This window comes from Emys orbicularis, chromosome 1 (assembly GCF_028017835.1).
Source record: "Emys orbicularis isolate rEmyOrb1 chromosome 1, rEmyOrb1.hap1, whole genome shotgun sequence".
NCBI classification, from domain to species: Eukaryota; Metazoa; Chordata; order Testudines; family Emydidae; genus Emys; species Emys orbicularis.
Window position 1 is genome coordinate 137,607,208 of NC_088683.1, and position 24,713 is coordinate 137,631,920.

The window sequence follows — 24,713 nt, forward strand, 5'->3', positions numbered from 1 at the left end:
TACCTGTAAAGGGTTAAGAAGTTCACCTAGCCTAGCTGACACCTGACCAGAGGAACCAATGGGGGGATAAGATGGTTCAAAAGGAAGGAGGGAAGTTTCCTTTGTTTAGTTTCAGTTTAAGTTTTGACCGGACTGGGAAAGCTCCAGAATCCAGCCTCTTATCAAGTAGTGAGTATTAGTGAAGGAAATAAATAGGTTTATGTTTATTTCTTTGTAACTTGTCTTGGGCATTAGGGAATAATCAAATTGGGTATTTTTTGTGTAACTAAGTTTTTGCCCAGGGGAACATCCTCTGTGTTTTTAATCTGTTGTCTCTGAGATCAGCTGGTATGCTATCTCCCAGAGGGTTTTCTTTTACCTTTCTTTTCTTTAATTAAAAGTCTTATTTTTAAGAACCTGATTGATTTTTTCCTTGTGTTAAGATCCAAGGGAATTGGATCTGGACTCACCAGGAATTGGTGGGGGAAAGGAGGGGGGATGGTTAAATTCTCCTTATGTTAAGATCCAAGGGTTTGGATCGGTGTTAACCAGGAAATTGGTGAAGAAGTCTCTCAAGGCTACCCAGGGAAAGGAGTTAGAACTTGGGAGTGGTGGCAGCAAAACCAGATCTAAACTGGTAATTCAGTTTAGGGGTTCACATGCAGGTCCCCATATCTGTACTCTAAAGTTCAGAGTGGGGGTGAAACCTATGATTGTTTGTTTGTTTGTGGGACTGTGTGCTGACCGTGTGTGTGCTGAGCCTAGTGGCCTGCTAGGCAAGGCTGAGAGCTTCTTAATGAGGCTGTGATCCCTAAGCCTTTTAGCACCCATCAACCCTTAACCAGCAGGTGGGGCTACTCAGGGAGACCAGGGCTTTAAAAAGCCCGCTTCTAAGTGACCAGAAGAGTTAGCGAACAGGAGCAGCTAATGGGAGTTTTGCAGGGGAGTTTACAGGGGGAGTGTGAGCAGGGGCTAGAACTCAAGCAAGATTCTTTAAACTTAAAAACCAAAAACACCCCCTTGATATAAATAAAACAACAACAAAGGAACCAGCTGCAGGAGTAAAAAGAATGCAGACAGAAGTCCAGCAACAGAGTGGGGGTTACCCAGTTTATTGCACCCAATGCAGCATGTATGATTACCTTGCCCTATGGGTAGGTGGCGTATGTGTGCATTCGGTGCAAGGAGCTCCTGGCCCTCAGAGACCGTGTATGGGCTGTGGAGACCAGAGTGGCTGAACTGGAGGAGCTGAGGGAGACAGAGAGGTACATAGATGAGACTGTCCGAGACATAGTAGAACTGTCCCACCCCCGGTCTGACAGTCTCTGTGCTGTTGAGGAGGATGAAAGTCCCAGGGAAGGAGAGCATCTAACTGGAGCAGAGGGAAACAATCCCATAGTTGGGACCCTCCTTCTAGATGATGATGTAGTATCCTCTTGCACTGAGGATACGTCTCCAGGGAAGGGAACTCCAGCTATTAGAAAGAGACAGGTACTAGTAATGGGCGATTTGATCATTAGAAACATAGATAGCTGGGAGAACCGCATGGTGACTTGCCTGCCTAGTGCGAAGGTTTCAGATCTCTGGAGATATCTAGTTAGACTTATGTGTAGTGCTGGGGAGAAGCCGGTGGTCGTGGTACATGTAGGTACCAATGACATAGGGAAGGATAGAAGAGGACAAATTTAGGCTGCTAGGTAAGAGATTGAAGTACAGGACCTCCATGGTAGCATTCTCTGAGATGTTCCCAGTTCCACGCGCAGGGCCAGTTAGACAGGCAGAACTGCAGAGTCTCAATGCGTGGATGAAATGATGGTGTAGGGAGGAGGGGTTTAGATTTATTAGGAACTGGGGAAATATTTGGGAAAGGGGGAGCCTATACAGGAAGGATGGGCTCCACCTAAACCAAAATGGAACCAGATTGCTGGCACTTAACATTAAAAAGGTCGTAGAGCAGTTTTTAAACTAAGGGCTGGGGGAAAGCCGACAGGTGCGGAGGAGCACATGGTTTGGACATCCCTTAGGGAAGGATCTATTAATAGAGAATCTCTATGTCCTAGTGAGGCAAGAGGATGGAAAATGATAAAATACAGGCAGGGTCTGATCAGAAACAGTCAAATAAAAAAGAATCCCATTCCATTACATTGTGTAATGGCAGACAGCTAAAAGGAGACAAGTTTTTAAAGTGCTTATATACCAGTGCTAGAAGTCTAAATAATAAAATGGGTGAACCAGAGTGCCTCATATTAAATGAGGATATTGATATAATAGGCATCACAGAAACTTGGTGGAATGAGGATAATCAGTGGGATACAGTAATACCAGGGTACAACAGGTCGTGCTGGTGGGGGTGTGGCATTATATGCGAAAGAAAGCGTAGAATCAAATGAAGTAAAAATTGTAAATGACTCAAACTGTACTATAGAATCTCTCTGGACTGAAATTCCATGCTCTAATGATAAGAATATAGCGGTAGGGGTATGTTACTGACCACCTGACCAGGATGATGATAGTGACTGTGAAATGCTCAGGGAGATGAGAGAAGCTATTAAAATAAAAAACTCAATAATAATAATAATGGGAGATTTCAATTATCCCCATAATGACTGGATACATGTCACCTCAGGACAGGATGCAGAGATAGTTTCTTGACATCTTAAATGACTGTTTCTTGGAGTAGCTGGTCCTGGAACCCACCAGAGGAGAGGCAATTTTTGATTTAGTCCTAAGTGGAGCACAGGATCTGGTCCAAGAGGTGAATATAGCTGGACCGCTTGGACATAGTGACCATAATATAATTAAATTTAATATCCCTATGGCAGGAAAAACACCACAGTGGCCCAACACTGTAGCGTTAAATTTCATAAAGGGGAACTACACAAAAATGAGGAGGTTTGTTAAACAGAAATTAAAGGGTACAGTGCCAAAAGTGAAATCTCTGCAAGCTGCGTGGAAACTTTTTAAAGACACCGTAGTAGAGGCTCAACTTAAATGTATACCCCAAATTAAAAAACATAGTAAGAGAACCAAAAAAGAGCCACTGTGGCTAAACAACAAAGTAAAAGAAGCAGTGAGAGGCAAAAAGGCATCCTTTAAAAAGTGGAAGTTAAATCCTAGTGAGGAAAATAGAAAGGAGCATAAACACTGGCAAATGAAGTGTAAAAATACAATTAGACCAAAAAGGAATTTGAAGAACAGTTAGCCAAAGACTCAAAAAGTAATAACAATTTTTTTTAAGTACATCAGAAGCAGGAAGCCTGCTAAACAACCAGTGGGGCCATTGGACGATCGTGGTGCTAAAGGAGCACTCAAGGACGATAAAGCCATTGCAGAGAAACTAAATGAATTCTTTGCATCGGTCTTCACAGCTGAGGATGTGAGGGAGAGTCTCAAATCTGAGCCATTCTTTTTAAGTGACAGATCTGAGGAACTGTCCCAGATTGAAGTATCATTAGAGGAGGTTTTGAAACAAATTGATACATTAAACAGCGATAAGTCACCAGGACCAGATGGTATTCACCCAAGAGTTAGCAAGGAACTCAAATGTGAAATTGCAAAACTACTAACTGTAGTCTGTAGCCTATCATTTAAATCAGCTTCTGTAGCAGATGACTGGAGGATAGCTAATGTGACCCTAATTTTTAAAAAGGGCTCCAAAGGTGATCCCGGCAATTACAGGATGGTAAACCTGATTTCAGTACCAGGCAAACTGGTTGAAACTATAATAAAGAACAATATTGTCGGACATATAGATGAACATAATTTGTTGAGGAAGTGTCAACATGGTTTTAGTAAAGATTCTCACCAATCTGCTAGAATTCTTTGAGGGAGTCAACAAGCATGTGGACAAGGGGGATCCAGTGCATATAGTGTACTTAGATTTTCAGAAAGCCTTTGACAGGATCCCTCACCAAAGGCTCTTAAGCAAAGTAAGTTCCCACAGGATAAGAGGAAAGTTGCTCTCATGGATTGGTAACTGGTTAAAAGATAGGAAACACAAGGTAGGTATAAATGGTCAGTTTTCAGAAAGGAAAGGTAAATAGTGGTGTCCCCCGGGGTGTGTTCTGGGAGCAGTCCTATTCAACATATTCATAAATGATCTGGAAAAAGGGGTAAACAGTGAGGTGGCAACATTTGCAGATGATACAAAACTATTCAAGTCCCAAGTTAAGTCCCAAGCAGACTGCGAAGAGCTACAAAAGGATCTCTCAGAACTGGGTGACCTGGAAACAAAATGGCAGATGAAATTTAATGTTGATAAATGCAAAGTAATGCACATTGGAAAGCATAATCCCAACTATACATATAAAATGATGTGGTCTAAATTAGCTGTTACCACTCAAGAACGATCTTGGAGTCATTGTGGATAGTTCTCTGAAAACGTACACTCAATGTGCAGCAGCAGTCAAAAAAACGAACAGAATGCTGGGAATAATTAAGGAAGGGATAGATAATAGGACAGAAAATATCATGTTGCCTCTATATACAGTTGAATACTGTGTGCAGATATGGTCACTCCATCTGAAAAAAGATATATTGGAATTGGAAAAGGTTCAGAAAAGGGCAACAAAAATTATTAGGGGTATGGAACGGCTTCCGTATGAGGCGAGATTAATAAAACTGGGACTTTTCAGCTTGGAAAAGAGACAGATAAAGGGAGATATGATTGAGGTCTATAAAATCATGACTGGTGTAGAGAAAGTAGATAAGGCAGTGTTGTTTACTACTCCTCATAACACAAGAACTAGGGGTCACCAAATGAAATTAATAGGCAGCAGGTTTAAAACAAACAAAAGGAAGTATTTCTTCACACAATGCACAGTCAACCTGTGGAACTCCTTGCCAGAGGATGTTGTGAAGGGCAAGACCATAACAGGGTTCAAAAAAGAACTAGATAAATTCATGGCGGATAGGTCCATCAATGGCTATTAGCCAGGATGGGCAGGAATGGTTTGCCAGAAGCTGGGAATGAGTGACAGGGGATGAATCACTTGATGATTACCTGTTCTGTTCATTCCCTTTGGAGCACCTGGCACTGGCCACTGTTGGAAGACAGGATACTGGGCTAGATGGACCTTTGGTCTCACCCAGTAGGGCCATTCTTATGTTCTTATGAGATAACACAAATATGAAGGATAAATATTATTCTGAGGCTTGGTCTACACTAACCCCCCAAGTCAAACTAAGGTACGCAAATTCAGCTACGTGAATAACGTAGCTGAATTCGACATACCTTAGTTCGAACTTACCGCGGTTCAGACGCGGTCCACACGCGGCAGGCAGGCTCCCCGTCGACTCCGCGGTACTCCTCTCGCTGAGCTGGAGTACCGCAGTCGACGGCGAGCACTTCCTGGTTCGACTTATCGCGTCCAGACCAGACGCGATAAGTCGAACCCAGAACTTCGATCCCCAGCCGCCGAACTAGCGGCTGGGTGTAGACCAGCCCTAAGGATAACAACATAGATGGGAGTTCTTCAGGTAATTGTAAAATGATCAGTCACATTTATCATGTTTAGAGATAAATGGTCTGAATGTGTATTATATGGACACGAGGCCGTTGACTTCCCTACCCTTCTTTTTGTAGTTCTCATTATAGAATAGCAATTGCAATTTGCATTTACTCATGAATTCAGAATACTCTTTTCATTTCTAAGCATTCTCTTATGTCAAGGGTTTGCCTTTCCTCAGTTTTGAAGATTTTCCCTTCCCGGAGGGAAGGTCTAGGTTTAGGCCTTGTATTTATGACTTTCCATATGCTAGTTTTCAGTGCATTTCTCCTCTCCTAAAAAGTTGCATTTCTACATGCTGGAAACATACATGCAAGTTTTATTTGCTACTAAGACTTCCCCAATCTTAGATCTCGGTCATATGATTTTCTTGACCACTAATGTTTAGACCAGTCCACAGCCACAAACTGGTTAAGAGATGGTGTTGTAGTTGCTTCACTTTTTAGCATAAATGGGTTCAGCTAGGAATCTTTCAGAATCTGATCTGAGAATCTTATTCTTGGACAGTCACATTAGCTAAGTCAAATTAAACCTTTTCTGGATTTGCCAACCTCTGTTGGAAATAGCTCTTTGGCTTCTAGAGGTTCTATAGCAACCTTCCTCTTCAGTTTTATAACTTGTTATATGTGTATCTATATGATCTTACCTATCTAGTTATTCCTAATTTGCCCATCACAATAATATTATAACTTTCTTCTTTCCTATTCTTTTCTCACACAACCCTCAAGAACTCTATTACAAGTGGTGAGATTTTTCTCCTTTTGTGTTTTATGTTGCATTACTGAATAGTAGGCTTTTTATACTGCCCTTAATTTTCATTTTTTGTCTTGCCGCTTTACTGGTAAGTGGAGCCATAAGAACTTGGTTGTAGGGTGGGAGACAAGGAAAATTATTGCAAACAGAATTGCTGGTAGGTATTTTTTCGTTCTTTCCTAAAGAATTCCTTAACTCGTGTCTGCATCCATGAGTCCTCTAAGCCTTCCTGTAAACTCTCCCACATTGTATGTGTATATCTTTCTGAATTAGAATATAAGATCTGTGAAAACTGAGTCTGTCTTTGTGTATTCTGTAGAATATTGTGTACAGCTGGTGCTCTGCACATACGGCAACATTCAGCAAACTACTTTTAAGCATATGAGTAGTCCTATTAACATAGTCGAAACTACCATGATTCAAGTTACACACATGCCTAAGTAATTGCTGAATTGCAGTCTAAATGAGTATGTTAATTATTTTGTTACTCCAATTGTCATTTTGCTATGAATTCTCTTCCATTTAAATTTAATGAAGTGAGCTTTTATCGTTAGAGAAAACTTATACTGATTTTTTTTGTTTTGGAGTTTTCTCTGAGGGAGAAATCTTGCAGCCTTGGTTTAGAGGCCCCTCTGGCAATGGAGAAGGTGAACTTCAACTGTGCAGCAAGGGGTCATCATTTGAGGAATTTGCATAGGGTGGAAATGCTTACTTTTTAATAGAACCTACAGGAGCAAATTTTCTACCTTGCCCAAGTAGAACTGAAGTGTTGCAGAGGTGGGGGCAGAACAGGGAGTCAGTTGTAGTTCCCTGATCCTCAGTCACTTCATTCAGGCACATGTTGAAGTTGGCCAGGAGTCACTGTAACGTATCGGTGCAGGATTGGGCATACAGATACACCTATAAGGGAAAACGATAACTTATTTTAAGGTTAGAAAATTATCTTTCTCATAATAAGATTTGAATAGTGCACAAAAAGAGACCTATTTTCATAAATACAGTTCTACAATTGGTGAATTGCAATTAATTTGGTTTGGTATGTTTAGTATGACTGAAAAGTGAGTGTCCTGAAATGACCTAATTTATATTTAACCAGAGGGAGTCATCAGACCTGTAACTGTGTATTTTTATAATCTCAGTCAGTTCTCTCTGTAATAGGAATAATGAGGCTTTTCCCAGGACCTGTGTTATTTCCTCCTACAGTTGGATTCTTCTATGAAAAACTGAAATGAAAAGGAGAATTTCGTAAAGACACAAGAACACATTTTCATTAAAGAATCCTTGAAAAGTTGAGTCCAGTGGTATATTATTTCTGCTGATGAATGAAAGACTGGATTGTCAAGTACTGATGACCATTTCCATAAAACGTTTTTCCTGGGTCTTGTCAGGGGAAAGTGTAGGGTGTTTATATCTTTATTTCCGGGAAAAGTAGAGAATCTTAATTATCCACGGGTTAAAAAGAATAAATACTGCTGTGAATGAGTTTTCCTGGTCAGTTATTGAACCTGGTCCTTGAGATGAAGGCATTCAGCTGACTTATTACAGGGAAGGTTCGGTGATTCCCTACTGAAATGCCTAGTATTTAAATATCTTCGATTGTTGTATGCAGTGTTGTTGTGGCTGTGTTGGTCCCAGAATATTAGAGAAGGTGGGTGAGGTAATATCTTTCATTGGACCAACTTCTGTTGGAGGGAGAAACAAGCTTTCAAGCTACACAGTCTCCTCTTCAGGTCTGGGAAAAGTACTAGGAATGTCACAACTAAATACAAGATTGAACAGATGATTTAGCATAAGTAATTAGCGCACATTCCAAGGACTATTCAAGGTGAAGTGGCCTGTTTAACACGCCTGTAATCATAGGATGAAAAGGGGGGTTAGTGGATTATAGGTTGTCATAAGCCATAAATCCAGTGTCTTTATTAAGACCATGATTTTTTGTGTCTAGCATAGTTATGAATTTAAGCTCTCAGACTCATCTTTTGAAAGGGCTGTGTAGATTTCCTTTGAGGTATAGAGTCATTACTTTGTGAAAAGTGTTCACCCACCTCTTCAAAATGAGGCTTTTACTACATCTGTACTATTCATGGAGATATTGAGGCTTAATTCACGAGTGTTTGTAAAATGCTTCCTCAGATGGAATTGAAAAGTAGTCATCGATTAGTTACAACGAATCTATAAATAATTTAATATTTTGTTCTGTTGAGTTGGATAGCATGTGTATTAACTTTAGTGAATGTTGCAATTTTCATTGCAATTTTGTTCTTGAATGGGTTCTCCCACAGTTTACTATTCATACACCCCTCACATAGTCCAACATGGATGCATTGATTTTAATAGCTGTTATTCACTGATAATGTGAAGGTTAACTGTACTTAGACAAATACACCTCTACCCCGATATAACGCTGTCCTCTGGAGCCAAAAAATCTTACTGCGTTATAGGTGAAACTGCGTTATATTGAACTTGCTCTCCCATCGACTTACCTTACTCTTCCCGTTCTAGTGGAGTATCAGAATTGACCGGAGAGCACTCTGCCATCGATTTGGCGGGTCTTCACTAGACCCGCTAAATCGACACCCGCTGCATCGATTGCAGCAGCGCCGATCTACCAGTAAGTGTAGACATGGCCTTAGTTACAGAGTTGGTCTCCCATAGACAAAGAAGGCACAAGATATGGGCGTCAGGAGCTATTGTGCAAAACATTTCTACTACTACTTGTCCGGCCTTTTAAGTGAGCAAAAGTCAAGCTATTTATGTCTCATTACAGTTATGCCCTATGGAATGTTCTGAGTCCCAACCCAGAATCCTTGATTGAGAAACAGGAGGGGGCAATCCTGACCTTGTTCCCAAACTGTTGTATACTTGCTAAGCTGCTTACCAGTCAGCGCTGGTATCCAGATCTTTTGCAATTGACCAAAAAGATGCAGCAAGTAAGTTGTTTATCTCCAAACCTCCTGCGTCAACAGATAAGGACAGTTCTGCATTCCAACCTAGAGGCACTCCACCTTGCAGCATGGAGGAAGATAACCTGCTAACTAATGTGGACCATTTCTGCTCTGAGTGTTCAGTCCATCTTCCTCCAAACCAGTAGGAGCTCCTGCTGAACAAAAAATGGAAAAGTGTACTATCTGGACCACTGGTAAAGGACTCACTCCATCTCGACTTGGAGTCCTAAAGTACCTTCTACATTTTAAGAGACAGGGCTTAATCTTAGCCTGGCTAAAGATTCATATGAAAACAATATTTACTTATCATAATTACATTAAGGGCAAACTAATCTTCTTTCACCCTACAGTCTTCAGGTTCCTGGAGGGACTGGCAATTGCATTCCGTCCATTAGGAAGCTGCTGACGTGATGGAACCTAAGTCTTGTCTTAACAAACCTGATGAGCCCTCTTTATGTGGATCTTGCACAGGCCTTTCCAAAACATTTATCAATTATAAAGACTTTTGCAATACCAATTGCATCTGTTTAATACTTTGCTGGCCCCTCCACCTTTAAACTGTAAGTCCCTAAGGTCAAAGTCACCATGGGGCCCAATCCCAACTTGATACATAAGGTGATTTGAGATTTCCACCTATCCCAGTTTATTTCCCTCCCCATATGTTATTCCCCAGGCACCATTCCCACTCAGGGGAAGCATGCCTCTATAGCTTAGAGGTAAAGAGGATACCCATCCTGCTTTTATCTCAAAAAGACCAAGCCCTTTGTAGATGATCTAATAGGTTATTTGTAGCATATGTGAATAAATGCCAGGGAAAACTCATTAAACAGAGAATTTCACCCTGAATTAGTAAATGTTTGAAACACTGTTGCATATTAGTTAGGAAAGCAGTATCCCCTAGTTTAAAAATTCATCCCTCAAGTGCCACCGCAGCATCAGTGACATGCTCAAGGCCCTGGTGGAGATTTGCAAAGCAGTAATTTGGATTTAGGTGCACCCTTTCAATAATCACTACTACAGTAACTCCTCACTTAACATTTAGTTATGTTCCTGAAAAATGCGACTTTAAGCGAAACGATGTTATGCAAATCCAATGTCCCCATAAGAATTAATGTAAATAGCCGGGGTTAGGTTCCTTACTGCTAAATGATGAACAAGCAATCGGCTGAGCCCTCAAGGGTTAACATGTTGTTAATGTAGCCTCACACTCTACAAGGCAGCAGGAATGGAGGGAGGGGAGACAGCATGGCAGACAGACAGAGACAGAGACACACACCCTGTGTGAGAGAGAGAGATGTGCATCGCCCCTTTAAGTACGCTGACCCCACTCTAAGTACGTTGCCTTTTTAAGTAGATCAGCAAGTTGAGACAGCAGCTCCTGCCAGCAAGCACCCTCCGTCTTGAGCCCTGTCATGTCCATCCTTCCCCCCCCACCCGCTCTATGGAAATGGGGTAAGCGGGGTGCAGGAGCAGGGGGGACGGGGACTCCCTGACATTAGCCCTTCTCCCCTCCCCCCCACCCCCGCTTGCACAGCAAGCAGGAGGCTCCAGAGAACAGCTCTAAGGCAGAGGGCAGCACATGGCAATGGGGAGAAGGACAGCTGAACTGCCAGCAATTGATAGCCTGCTGGGCAGCTGCCACACAGGGAACTTAGGGGAACGGGAAGCTGATGGGGGGCTGTCAGTCCACCCTGGTTCCAAGCCCCCACCAGCTAGCTCCAACGGGCTGCTCTTCCTGCAAGCAGTGGACAAAGCAGGCGGCTGCCAAACGACGTTCTAAGGGAGCATTGCACAACTTTAAACGAGCATGTTCTCTAATTGATCAGCAACGAAACAACGTTAACCGGGACAACTTTAAGTGAGGAGTTACTGTACTTGTATTTAGCATTGCATTTTGATGGCCAGTTTTGGACAGCCATGCTACGCTCTATATTTAGCTAAGAACTCCTTGCTCACTGTCCTTCTGGTAGAGCTCTGCTTACTAATCTTCTAAGGATAGGAATGCAAAGAAGAAAGAGAGGTTACTTACCAGGAACTGATCTTTGAGCATCACTTCTATGTATTCACACCACCCACCCACCATCCCCTAGATCTTTGAGTTCTATATAGTATCAGGATGTTGTGCTTTGGGGAAAAAAGAACCGAGGTGGTTGGGAGATACGCTCCTTTTTATAGAGTAGGGCAGGGGTGGCCAACCTGTGGCTCCATAGCCACATGCGGCTCTTCATAGGTTAATATGCAGCTCCTTGCATAGGCACTGACTCTGGGGCTGGAGCTATAGATGCAAACTTTCCAGTGTGCCAGGGAGTGCTCAGTACTCAACCCCCTGCTCTGCCCCAGGCCCTGCCCCCACTCCACCCCTTCCCCCGAGCCTGCCATGCCCTCGCTCTTCCCCCCTCCCCACCAGAGCCTCCTGTACACCGCATAACAGCTGATCGCGACAGGCGGAAGGCGTGGGGAGGGAGCGGGAGGCACTGATTGGTGTGGCTGCCAGCGGGCAGGAGGCGCTGCAGGTTTGAGTGGGTGGAGCTAATGGGCTGTTAACATATTAGTGTGGCTCTTTGTCAATGTACATTGGTGAATTCTGGCTCCTTCTCAGGCTACGTCTTCACTACAGGGGGGGGTCGATTTAAGATACGCAAATTCAGCTACGCGAATAGCGTAGCTGAATTCGACGTATCGCAGCCGACTTACCTCGCTGTATGGACGGTGGCAAAATCGACCTCTGCGGCTTCCTGTCGACGGCGCTTACTCCCACCTTCGCTGGTGGAGTAAGAGCGTCGATTCGGGGATCGATTGTCGCGTCCCAACGGGACGCGATAAATCGATCCCCGAGAGGTCGATTTCTACCCGCCGATTCAGGCGGGTAGTGTAGACCTAGCCTCAGGTTGGCCACCCCTGGAGTAGGGTAACAACATCACCCTTGCATGACAGCTTTCTTGTACCTCCCAGCAGACACAGCTTTCAAGGCAGTTCCACAGTTTGACACCTGTGGTGACATATTCCCCTAAAGTGAAGACATGAAGGTGACTCTCAAAGAAGAATAGTTATTGTTAGTAATCTCTCTCCTTAATTCCATTAAATCTGTTATATTGATCCTCTTTATTATATACACCCTCATTTATGAAATATAAGCTCTGTGGCCTCAAGACCTACTTCAGAGAAAGAGACTATGCTGTATTTTATTCTGCAAACCCTTTCCCAATTACTTATTTCTCTTCAAATAATTTATGTAATTTAATAGCTGAAAATTCTCTCTACCCTGAAAAAGAAAACTAGTTGGCTGAGTGTAAACATTGAAGCCAAATAAACAGTTCTGCAAGGTATTTCTCTAAGGTATTTCTCTAGCTCTAATACAAGAGAATGTGCTTTCCTGGGTTGTATGGACAGCTGTTGCAACATTTGTGATGATCTATGAACTTCTGGAAGTTCAGATATGAAGGTAGCCTTTTATGGAAGGATTATTCCACATGAATAAACATTTACATTATAATAGGAAAGGATGTGCTAAGTTACTCACAAGAAGCTTCTGGCTTTGGCGAAGTTATGATATATTTCTCATGTAAATATTTTGGGATTTTTAAAAAATATTCTATTTATAATGTATTGGATAAAGTCTGAATGAAATCTGTCCATCATTAATCTGCATTTTGAATGAATGCCAAGTACATACAGAAAAGTAATGTGTTTTCCAATATATAGCCAAGTTAATGTACAAAATGATCCCCACAGTGTTATATTCACAAAAGATTGATAATGATTTTTTTTAAAGTGTTTTATACATGGAGAGAAAAATAATGTTCAACATAAAAAGCCCCCAAAGCTTACCAACTTTACAGGAATTCTATAGAATTATACGAATATAAGAATGGCCACACTGGGTCAGACCAGTGGTCCATCTAGCCCAATATGCTGTCTTCCAACAGTGGCCAGTGCCAGATGCTTCAGAGGGAATGAACAGAATAGGACAAATATAGAATGATCCAACCGTGTTGTCCAGTCCCAGCTACTGGCAGACAGTTACAGTAATCAAAGATTTTAAGTCATGTGAGCAATAGCTTTTTACATACATGGTTTAATCTCTCTTACTTATTAGGTAGATTGCTATTCTTTATTTACAAGGCTTTGTTTAGACTGGCTGCTAATATTTTCTTTCTTTGTTTTGCTACATCTGAATAGAATTGGTGGAATTTGGTAAATCTGTGTGGGTATTTTTAAACCACCTGTCACTGTAGTAGCCAATCACTAGCAATTCAGTGTAGTAACAAACTGAACACTCTAGGGATTAAGTTTGCACTGTCTTTTGTGGGGGGAAAAGTTGTTAGTTTTCAGAGATCATCTCAAGGATCAGTATCTTGCAAGTTGCTCTTATGATAGAGATCTATTCTTATTTTCTTTTTTGGTATCTTGCATGATTGTAATCTTGGAACTGTTTTCTGAACAATAAATTCCAATTCTCATGCAGTGAATTGAATCAATGCATACTTCAGTATCATTTCAAAGGAATGATTTATTTATTTTTTAACATTCTATGTATTTGGGTCCAGTCTGATGCTGTTAGAAAAACCTGTGGTATTTCTGTATTTGAAACATGACAGTTGGTGCCAAACAGTAACTGTCTTAGATTTTAATGCTGTCCTAGAGATTATCATCTAGAAGAATGAATTTTGTCATTCTATATACAGTAGATATTATATGAATCAGAGGTGGTTTCCTCAGTTGACTACTGTATCCAAGAAAATCTTCTATATGGATCTGATCAGAAGCTCACTGAAGTCAATAAGGGTCTTTCCGTTGACTTCAGTGGGCTTTGATTCATGCCCTATATTTGAGTCAGATGTTCTTTTAAATGAACTCAGACTAACAGAAGTTCATTTTGGGCGGGGGGGGGGGGCATAAAAAAGACTTGTTTTCAGCCCCACTGTAGTCAATTAAGGAAGCATAAAGCAGATTGTCAAATGGTCTTTGCTTGTGGGGCAGTCTATCCAGGGGCATATGCACTTGGACTTGCAGAAGGGGGCTTTTGGTAGAGGAGCGCAGGCCCTCCCACTACACCGGGCTCCATCCCAGGGCCCTGTTAGAGTGACAAAAGGGTCTGGCACCCAGGAGTGCCTTAAGGCTGCCTTCCCTGGGCCACTTCCCACCACCCTGCCATAGTTCAAATCTCGCAGTCTATACCAGAAAAGAGTGGAGGGGATCAGCTCACCACTTGGCATTTTTTTGTGGCTGGGCATGGTGTGCTCTCTCCACCTACGGGTGGTAGCTGCATCCTCTCAGGCCTGGGCCTTCCATCTAGGTCAGTTCCAACTCTGTCCCCTTCAGGGGTAATCTATAAACAAAACTTGGGGAATCAACACAAATAAACTGGGTGGAAAGGGAAAATGCCTTCCTCTTTGGGTCTATCAGAAGCAGGTCCTACTTTCCCTCAGAGAGGGACCTTCAGATAGTCGCTGATGGGGAAGATCTTGCTCTCCCTCAGGCCTTTCCTCAGCAGCTGCAAGGTAAAGATCCTATCTTTTCCCTGGCCTTCCCACAAGTGAGCTGTTCTACTCCCTTTTACTCCTCCTCTTATCTGTACGTCTCTTGCAGGTGTGGCAGGGCAGTGCTGTCTGAGCCCAGAGCAGCTCCTTAACCCCTTGTCACCCAGGCTGGAGTTTGTATACACCATCACACTAATAAACAACATCTACTTATTGTTTCATTTTGAATACTGAGCATTTGTTATTGGAAAAAATAAAAAGTAATATTTTTAAGATAGCCTGGCGATAATATCTGAAAATATGACCCTGCAGTGAAAGTTAGAATACATATCATAAATCTATAAATTACATAGGGAGGTTGTGGAATTTCTGTCATTGGCGGTTTTAAAGAACAGGTTAGAAAAATACCTCTCAGGGATGGTCCAGATAGTATGTAATCCTGTCTCTGTGCAGATGACTGGACAAGATGACCATTTGAGTCCCTTCTGGTCCTACATTTTTATAATTCTATAAATTAAATATAATCTTTGTGAATTTCACTGCTGGGACAGGTGTTTCCCATTTAAATATGTCTGCTTCACTCAGAACTGTTTTAAGTAAGTTGACAAAGAAATGCCTTCTTGAATGTTTGTGCTGTAGAAATTGCATTTTATTTTGTTTTATAAAGCAGTCAACATTTTTGTATTCTCTTCTCCAGATATAAAAATGTCTCATAATACCATTGCAGTTTGAAAATAGATTTCATGTTGATATTAGAGAAATTCATAAATAAAGGATAGTAGTTTTCATGCTGTAGAATAATACATTTTAGTATATGTAGTCAAAAGGACTATTCATGCTTAAAGGTAAGCATGTGTTTATGTATTTGCAAGGTGGGGGCTTTATAGTCTATATATTTTAACTAGTATATTGTTATAAATTTATTTCATGTATTTGTTTTTGATCTTATGAAATGTTATTTTTTACTGATACTGTACATGTGATTTCAAGTTACTATAATCATCACTTAAACAGCATGTGCTAAGGTTTACTGATTTGCTAGCCAGTTGTCTTGACAAATACACATGGCATCAATACTTTCCATTAATAACTTTTAGATTCCCATCACAGCTCAGACTTTTTAAAAGGCAAACCGCATCTTGTGCATGCTTTACTTGGTTTCTTGGGAAAAAAAAGAGATGAAAGGATTATAATTAGAAACAGTGATGACAGATTATATAAGCAGACATAAACTACTTGGTCACTTATTGTCAGCATTCACTGTCTCCTTGAAAAATGTTTTAAATTACAAGAAAATTGGAATAAAGCAGCAATTTTTGCTCTCATCTTCTGACCTTAAAACTGTATGGTGTCTAAATTGGTTGTATAGATATGAGTATTTATATTTACTCTTTCACATAGATTTATATTCAAATTAAAGTTAGTACATCCACACTTCGTTAAATTCCACATATGTATTTAAATGAATACTCGTTAAGTAATTTTGCCATGGCTATGTTCATAGGTTTTGTAAGAATAATGATTATCTGGGTGGCATAACCCAACTTATTAATATATTTTTTATTTTATTTTTTGTACATTAGATTGAGGAAAAAAATAATAGAAAATTATTAATTTATCAGATATATCTCATGTTACTTGCAGTGCCCTTCATTGCTGCTGGTATTAAGGAACGAATCTGTATGTAGTTTAACCAATTCTAGTTTTTCCATTGGTCATATAAGCAAAATTCATGTCTAGTTAACAGTGTTTCACCAACTTCTTTTCCTTGTGGTACTACGAGGCTATAGTTGCAATAATACGATTATTTTCTCTTATAGCATCAGAGACTTCTTGACATGCTGGATACAGAGAAAGAAGTGTTAGCACAAAAAGTAGAAGCAGCCTTGATGCAACAATCACAAAAACATAAGGTAATGCGTTGAGTACATCAAGTGCTTGATCCTATACTACTGAAGTCAATAGGAGCTTTGCCATTTCATTTAATGGGAGTGGGGTCAAGTTCTAAATATTTTGAGTGTTTGAACCAAATTCTACCCACTCCTCATATGTTGTGTTACAACTTTATTTTACATATTATTTGCAGGAAGCCCTGGAAAAATGTTTGGAGGAACAAGAGAATAGAAGTAAAGAGGCTTTAGCAGCTGCTGCTAAGGTAATTCTAGTTAAATAGTAGATATACAACATAAATACCATGCATTTCATTCAGGAGTGTCATGTTCAGGAATTTGGCTCTGATTCAAAAACTAGATCCATGAAAGTCCAGTTCCACTAAATATATATCATTTCAACTATGTTTAAAAGGGGTCATAATTATACAAATCATGAGGACTCCTACGAGATTTAGAGGCTATCATGGAAATCTGCTAACTGCTGATGCAAAATGTAATTTCTTATATTCTACTAATGAAAATAGCACCAGTATTAATTTGCCTTTTTCATGATGTTGAGTCCTTGGGTTATTACAGTGTAGTTATTTGTGGTATCTAAACAAAACAATCTGTTTTCATAGTCTCCAGCTGACCGCACTGGTGTTTTGTTTTTTATTTCAAGAACAGATACCAGAGTTGTCATTGCATTTGTCGAGACACTTAACATTGTGTTTTATTTAATATTTTACAACAGAAAGGTCATTTCCAGAAGAAAAACCTAAGTATGTGTGAGTTAATACTCTAATACATATTATATATCCTTAGTAGAAAATTTGTAAAAGTATTGACAAAATATTTCATTCAATTAAATTTAATCAATTTAAACTGTCCTAAGTGATTCAATATAGATTGTTTTTAATAAAAAGTTTAAATTTCACCTTTTCTGTCTGATTTGTTTAGTGCTTTTCATTCATGAATGCCTTGGACTCAGTAAAATTATTATTCGATAAGGGAATTAGGTGATAATTTCTAGGCTATATTTGCATATCAAATCTTGGTATATAATCCAGCACAAAAGTCAGGTAATATTATGTACAGAATAATTACCGTACCTATCTTTTAAGACTCTGGGAAAATCTGTAACACCATATGTCAAGAAACAAACAGGCACAATTGATTTGGCCCCACTCTATTACAGGATCAAAAACATCTGGTTTTCTCCAATGAAAACTGTGATCCATATATGTAATTTGCCTTCTGGTTGATAGTGGTATATCTGTGGCTAGTTGTCAACTTTCTTGAATCTCAAGGCTGTGGAGCTTAATGTTTGGGTCTGGGAGGTTAATAAGACGCTCTTGAACGCCTGTGCCTTTATCCCACTATTAGGCCACTTCTTTTTCTTCATACTTAAAATAAATATATCTTTCCCTATATCTTTAAATTATTTTTAAGTTAATAATTGGAAAAGACTGAAGTGTTATATTTAACCAGAGAACAAACATGCATATGCAAGCTTCTTCCACATTGCCCTACTAATATGCCTCAACCCTGGCCTGGAGACACCGCCTCTGGGGTTGAGAGGCTTGTTTAGTCCCCATTCTTCTTTGAGTAGTATCCCTATGGGTGCTTCACTGTAAGTGTCTCTATGCTTGCTCCACGGTAAGTGTGTGTGTCCATCCCTCTGCTGCTGATTGGAGAAATTTGGTAGCAGGGTCCATCCAGCCTGTGCATGCGCTGTTCCCCGGGCTGTGCCACGAGATTAGTCAGCGTGCGTGGGCGAACCCTCCTCAGTTCATTCTCAATCACTCCTGGTTAGAGACAGTGCTTTACCTGTTCGTTAGCAGATTGTTAACCTCTTTAGAATTGTTACCCGTTAGCTACGTTTGAAGCTTCTTTTTTCTTTTCTTCTTCGTTTATCTTTTATTTGGCTGTTGCCTTTTAAAAAAAAAAAAAAAAAAAAAAAAAGGGAAGGAAAGGAGAAAAGGACTTGGTTCTTTCTTCAACCCCCGTCAGGAGACACCACCCCACCCCACCCCCGGACAGGGCCCGGCTCCCTGGGCTTCGAGAAGTGTCTCAGTTGCAAGGAATCTATCCCAGTGACTGATGGACACTCAGTGTTACCGCTGGCTGGGAGAGAAACACATCCAACAGAAGTGTGGTTTGGTCCAGCAACTGAAGCCCAGATCCAGAAAAGACAGAGAACTGAGGTTCAAAGTCCTACTCATGGAGGCAGCCCTTCAGCGGTCCCCTGGAGAGTGAGAAACCTCACCACAACCTTCTACTTCAAAGGGAGGTGAGCCCAAGTAGATGTCCATGAGCCACTCACGTAAGGCCTCTAAGAAAAGGGCCATGAGTCCCCACAGTGAGCCCTGATCAAGCTGAAAATGATCTCCGGCTCAATCAGTATCATCAGTACAGATGGCACCAAAGCCATCTAAATCCAGAACCCAAGGCTCTCGCATTACTGTCCCAATAGAGCATTCTGGGTTGCTTAAGGAACCAATGGGAACAGGAAAGGAACTCTCAGGGGAAGGCTCCTGCAGCACAGACATTGACATTGGTATTGCTTGTGGCACACCAGGCACCAACAATCTGCATACTATCAGGTCCACATCACCGACTCCTTCGGAACAGGCACCTCAGCACCGACTACCACCACTGGTATTGACACCTTCCAGTACACGACAGATCTTCCAATGTCTGACACATCGTATTCGCCTCTGCTCAGTACTTGGGACCCGGTACCGAGTTCACTCGGAACTTTTGACTCTCCGACGACCTGTTGTCATGCACCACCCTTTTCATCCTCAGATTCAGAAAGTGAGCAAGAGGACGCAGTCTCCTGTTGCTCTTCTCACCCGCCGTATGGTGCCCACATTCACTGTGATGGGTTCCCCCTGGGGTGCCACCTGGAAATGGGGTACCACTGAGCCCCCCTTAACCCACCAGACTGTGCTCCCTTTACACTGTACTGCTGTGACCAGCCTGCCAAGCCTTCTCCCAGGCTCCAGCACACATACAGGTAAGGACACACCCAGCTGCAGTACATACAAACTGCTGTGATCAGCTCTGCACGAGGCGGTTACAGCTAAGGAACTGCCCAGCTGCTCAAGTGCACCCCCCCTCTGGAGTGTAAACCCAAAATTATACCATCTTATGCTGCAAAGAGATCTGTACAGTGTAAGCTCATGACATTTGCCCCCTCCGTCAATGTGGAGAGGAAATATACAACAGCTTTTTGTCCCAAGTTATGACTCCCACACACTGGTTTCTGATAAAACAAAAACAAATATATTAACTACAAAAGATTAAGTGATTATAAGGGATACAAACAGATCAAAGCAGATTACCTAGCGAATCAACAAAAACACAATCTAAGCTTAATATACTAAAGAGATTGGATATGAGTATCAGATTCTCACCCTAAATGATGATTCAAGCAGGCCTCAGAGATTCTTAAGTGGCCAGCTGCGCTTGCTAACAGCTTAAAAACCCCAGGTGTTCCTTTCACAGATTAAAAAACTCGTTTAGCCTGGGTCCAGCACTTCCACACCCAGTTCAGTCTTTGTTCCTCAGATGTTTCCCAGAGTCTCTTTGGGTGGGGAGTTAGTGAAGAACCACAGTGATGTCGCTCTCCTGCCTTAAATAGCTTTTGCATATGGTGGCAGCCCTTTGTCTCCAAGTTTTGTTCCCATGCCAGTCAGTGGAAAACATTGGTATTCCAAGATGGAGTCCAGTAACAGGTGACTTGGTCACCTGACCCCATAGTGTCATAGCAGCCCTGAGTCAGAGGCTGTTTACTGTGTCCTCAGGAAGACCTCCCCAGGTGGGAGATAAGATCCTTCTAAGGCCTGTTGTTCTCCCTAATGATTCATTAACTTGAATGGGCCCTTCCCAGCCAGCCATCTAGACTGACAGTCTTTTGCTAGTGGGCGTTCCCCAGGTGTAAATATATTTGTAATACAGATACATTGTCAATATTCCTAACTTCAGATACAAAAATTATACATGCATACAAATAGGATAATCATATTCAGTAAATCATAACCCTTCCAATGATATCTCACATGATCTATCTTGCATAAAATACATCAGAATTATCCCATAATCACATCATCATATTATCACTGTGAAGACTATGGGGTGCAGTGTCACACTCCCTATTAACAAGGCACTCTTGAACCCAGCCAAATCATATGGCAGACCCCCATGTCTGTCCCACCAACATGTAAACGGGCTGAGGAAAAAGTATTGCATGCTGGTGAAAGACATGGAGTTTCTCTTCTCCCACCCACCTCCCAGTTGATCCTAGTGGATGCAGTCAACTCAAAGGGCCGCCAACACCAATTTAAATTCACCCCCTATGACTGGAACTGGAAGGTCGGGATCTTTTTGGCAGGAAAACATGCTCCTTAACCGCTCTCCAGTTCTGCATTGCAAACTGTGAAGCCTTACTGGCAAAATACAATTATCAGAATTACTTAAAACTGAACTCCTTTATTGAGCAGTTCCCAGATTCTCATAAGGAACAATTGAAGGCCAATGTCGATGAAATCCAACTGGTGGCTAAAGCATCTCTCCAGTCTGCACTTGATGCAGCTGACCCAGTGGCATGTTTCATCTTGACTGCCATTGTGATGAAACGAGATTCTTGGTTTCACCTATCCAGCTTCCCAAATGAGGTTCAAACGACTGAACAGGTCCTTCCTTTTAAAGGGACAAAGCTGTTTGTGGAAAAGACTGACACCTCCCTCCACACCTTAAAAGACTCCAGGGCTACTCTTCAATCCCTCAGGATCTTCACACCTGGGTTTAAGAGAAAATATAGCCTTCAGCCATCATTTAAACCCCACTCATCACAATATCCATCTCAGAGGTCATATGAACCTCAGAGGAAGAAGTCCAGGTTCCCTAGGTGGAAACCATTGTGTTCGCAACCCACTTCCTCTCAACCTTCCACCTCAAAGCAACAGTTTTGACAGGTTGGTCGAAGTGCCCATAGAACATTCTCCTCAACATCACCTGATCCTGGAAAACCTCACCCCTCCCTTTGGATGCTGTCTCGCCCCATTCCGCAACACCTGAGAGTGGATAACCTCCAACAAGTGGTTGTTGGAGATCATTCGAGATAGGTACTCCATCCATTTCACCTTCCCCGTCCTTCTTCAGAGACCCTTCTCACGAGAGCCTATTAGGAGAGGAGCTATAGAGCCAGTGCACACACATCTAAGAGGCATATCTATTCTTCCTACTTCCCGATACCTAAGAAAAAAGGAGATTGGAGACCCATCCTAAATCTCAAAGTACTCAACAAATTTGTCAAGGCTCAGAAGTTCAAGATGGTTACAATAGCAATAATTATTCCAGCGTTAGAAAAAGGAGACTGGTTCTCAGCCCTTGACCTTCAAGATGCATATTTCCACATCTCAATCATACTGAGTCACAGATGATAACTCAGGTTTCCATTAGACCAAGACCCCTACTAGTGCTCCCTTTTGGCCTCTCATTGGTCCCCAGAGTATTCTCCAAGGTCCTTGCAGTAGTGGTGGCCCATTTACACTCCCAGGGCATTATGATTTATCCTGACCTGGATGATTGTCTTCTCAGAGCATGTTCCTTTGCCAAAGCCCAACAAATCACCATTCCACACTGGATCCATTCTAGAATCTGGGCCTTCAAATCAATGCATGAAAATCAACATTAACTCTTGTACAGAGGCTAGAATTTAATGCGAGGGCACTCCTCCCACATCACAGATTCCTCAGCCTCTCCATGCTTCTAGAGACAGTGCAATCCAGCCCACAAATTTCAACCAGACACTGCCTCCAACTTCTGGGGCATATGGCTGTGGGCACATTGGCTATAGCTCATGCCAGACTGCACATGAGATGCCTTCAACCATGGTTCAGTTTACAGACCAAACAGAGACAACATAAACAAACTACTATTGATGCCCATCAAGGTCAAACAATCCTTGGATTGGTGGAAAGACCCAAAAACAACTGCATGGGAATCCCATTTGTTCGGCTTTCCCCATCGTTACTCCTGACCACCAATGCATCCCTCGTAGGATGGGGCATACATCTCGACGGTCTCACACTACAGGGCAAATGGTCTCCATCAGAGATGTGCCTTCACATCAATCTACTCGAACTGCGAGTGGCCAGAAATGTGTGTGCTCACTGTCTCCCGCTGATCAAAGGTGCACATACAAAATTCATGATGGACAATATGGCCTGCATATATTACATAAACCGACAAGGAGGCAACAGATCACCCTCTCCGGGCGTGGAAGCACTAAAGCTATGGAACTGGTGCATTTCCCACAATGTCACAATATCAGCGGCCTATGTACCGGGAGCGCACAACATGCCAGTGGATAGTTTAGCCACAAATTACCACATGACCACAAATGGGAGATTTGATGATACTCCACGACACATTCTGACAATGTGGGCCACAGACAATAAGCTTGTTAGCCACTTACCAGAACAAAAAATGTCCACAGTACTGTTCCAGAGCAGGGATCGGATGCACATCATGGAAGACATTCTCTTCCTCTCGTGGGACAAGGGCTTTCTTCACACCTTTCCCCCTTTCCCTCTATTACTGAAAGTTCTCTTGAAAATAAAGAAAAAGCAAACATCATACTGATTGCTCTCACCTGTCCCAGACAGACATGGTATCTTTACCTGTCACAACTGGAGCTATGTCCACCAATGACTCTTCCAATCACTCCTTATCTTCTATCGCAGAATGAGAGGTGCACTCTCCATCCCAACCTGAGAATACTGCACATCTGAGGACGTTCAGAAAGTGTTACTACATAGTAGAAAAGTAGCTACCTGTTGTACCCACCTACCAGACGGAGACTAGATTTTGAATCTGGTGCCAGCCCTAAGGTATCACCCTAGATATAGCCCCTCTACCTGTAATCCTAGATTATCTGTTGACTCTCAAGAAATCGGGACTCTCTATTTACTTGCTGAAAGTACACTTAGCAGCAGTTGTGACCTTCTACCAGCAGATAGAAGGGTACTCAATTTTTCCCACCCGACTACAAAGAGGTTTCTCAAGGCATAGTGAATGTGTTTCCTCAACCCAGGCATCCTACCCCCACAATGGGATCTCAACCTAGTGTTAAAAGGACTGACCAGATTGCCATTTGAACCCATGGCCTCTTGTTCTTTAACTCACCTTTCCATGAGAACTGCATTCCTGATTGCCATCACCTCTGCAAGAAGGAAAGAGGAGATAGCGGCTCTGACAGAGCATTCCCCCTTCACAGTGTTTTTCCCTGACAAAGTCGCGCTTAGACTACATCCGAAGTTCACTCCCAAGCTGACTTTCATATTTCACATGAACCAAATCATTCACCTTCCGACCGTTTATCTCAAACTTCATCAGGATAATAGGGAAGCCATCCTCCATACACTCGATGTGAGGACAGGACAAGAATTTTTAGAAAACCTCTGAGACTCTCCATTGCAGATAGGTTAAAAGGCACATTGATTTCAGCTCAAAGACTCTCCAAATGGGTATCTAACCGTATCAAACTATGTTACACAATTCACAGCACAACACTCCCATCTTCAATGTGCACTCATTCTATGAGATAGGTCTCCTCGGCAGTCGCCTTCTCCAACGGTATTCCTATATCAGAAATCTACAGAGCAGCTACCTGGGCATCTGCGCATACCTTCACAGAACACTATGCCATCCTGGGGGACTCTACAATAGATGACAGTTTCAGTACTATCATCTATGACAGACTCAACTCCGAAGCCCCAACCTCCGGTGGGGAGCACTGCTCAGGAGTCACCTACAGCGGAACACCTATAGGGACACTACTCAAAGAAGAGGAAGTTACTCACCTTGTGCAGTAATGATGGTTCTTCGAGATGCTCCTCCCCATCCTCCTCCCCTCTATTTCTGAGTTTCTTGTTATTGACTCTGTGGTAGAGAAGGAACTGAGGAGGGTTCACCCGTGCACGCTGGCTAGCTTCATGGCAGAGCACGGGAGCAGCGCATGTGCAGGCTGAACGGACACTGCTACCAAAGTTCTCTAATCAGCAACTCATTTTTTATTAACTAACAAATAGCCATGGTAATATTTTGGGGGGCATTACCATCCTGGGTCCAGATATGCACTAGTGATATAGAAGTGAAAATATCTGT

At 42.0% G+C, this 24,713-nt stretch overlaps 1 protein-coding gene across 1 annotated transcript in view; it reads left to right on the top strand.

The window, feature by feature from the left end:
* The window catches only part of CCDC91 (coiled-coil domain containing 91), a 325,679-nt gene that overhangs the window by 197,711 nt on the left and 103,255 nt on the right, over positions 1-24,713 (top strand). The window contains exons 9-10 of the mRNA XM_065420717.1: positions 16,485-16,577; positions 16,751-16,819. Coding sequence (XP_065276789.1) covers positions 16,485-16,577; positions 16,751-16,819 — 162 coding nt within the window. The remainder of the gene's footprint in view (positions 1-16,484; positions 16,578-16,750; positions 16,820-24,713) is intronic.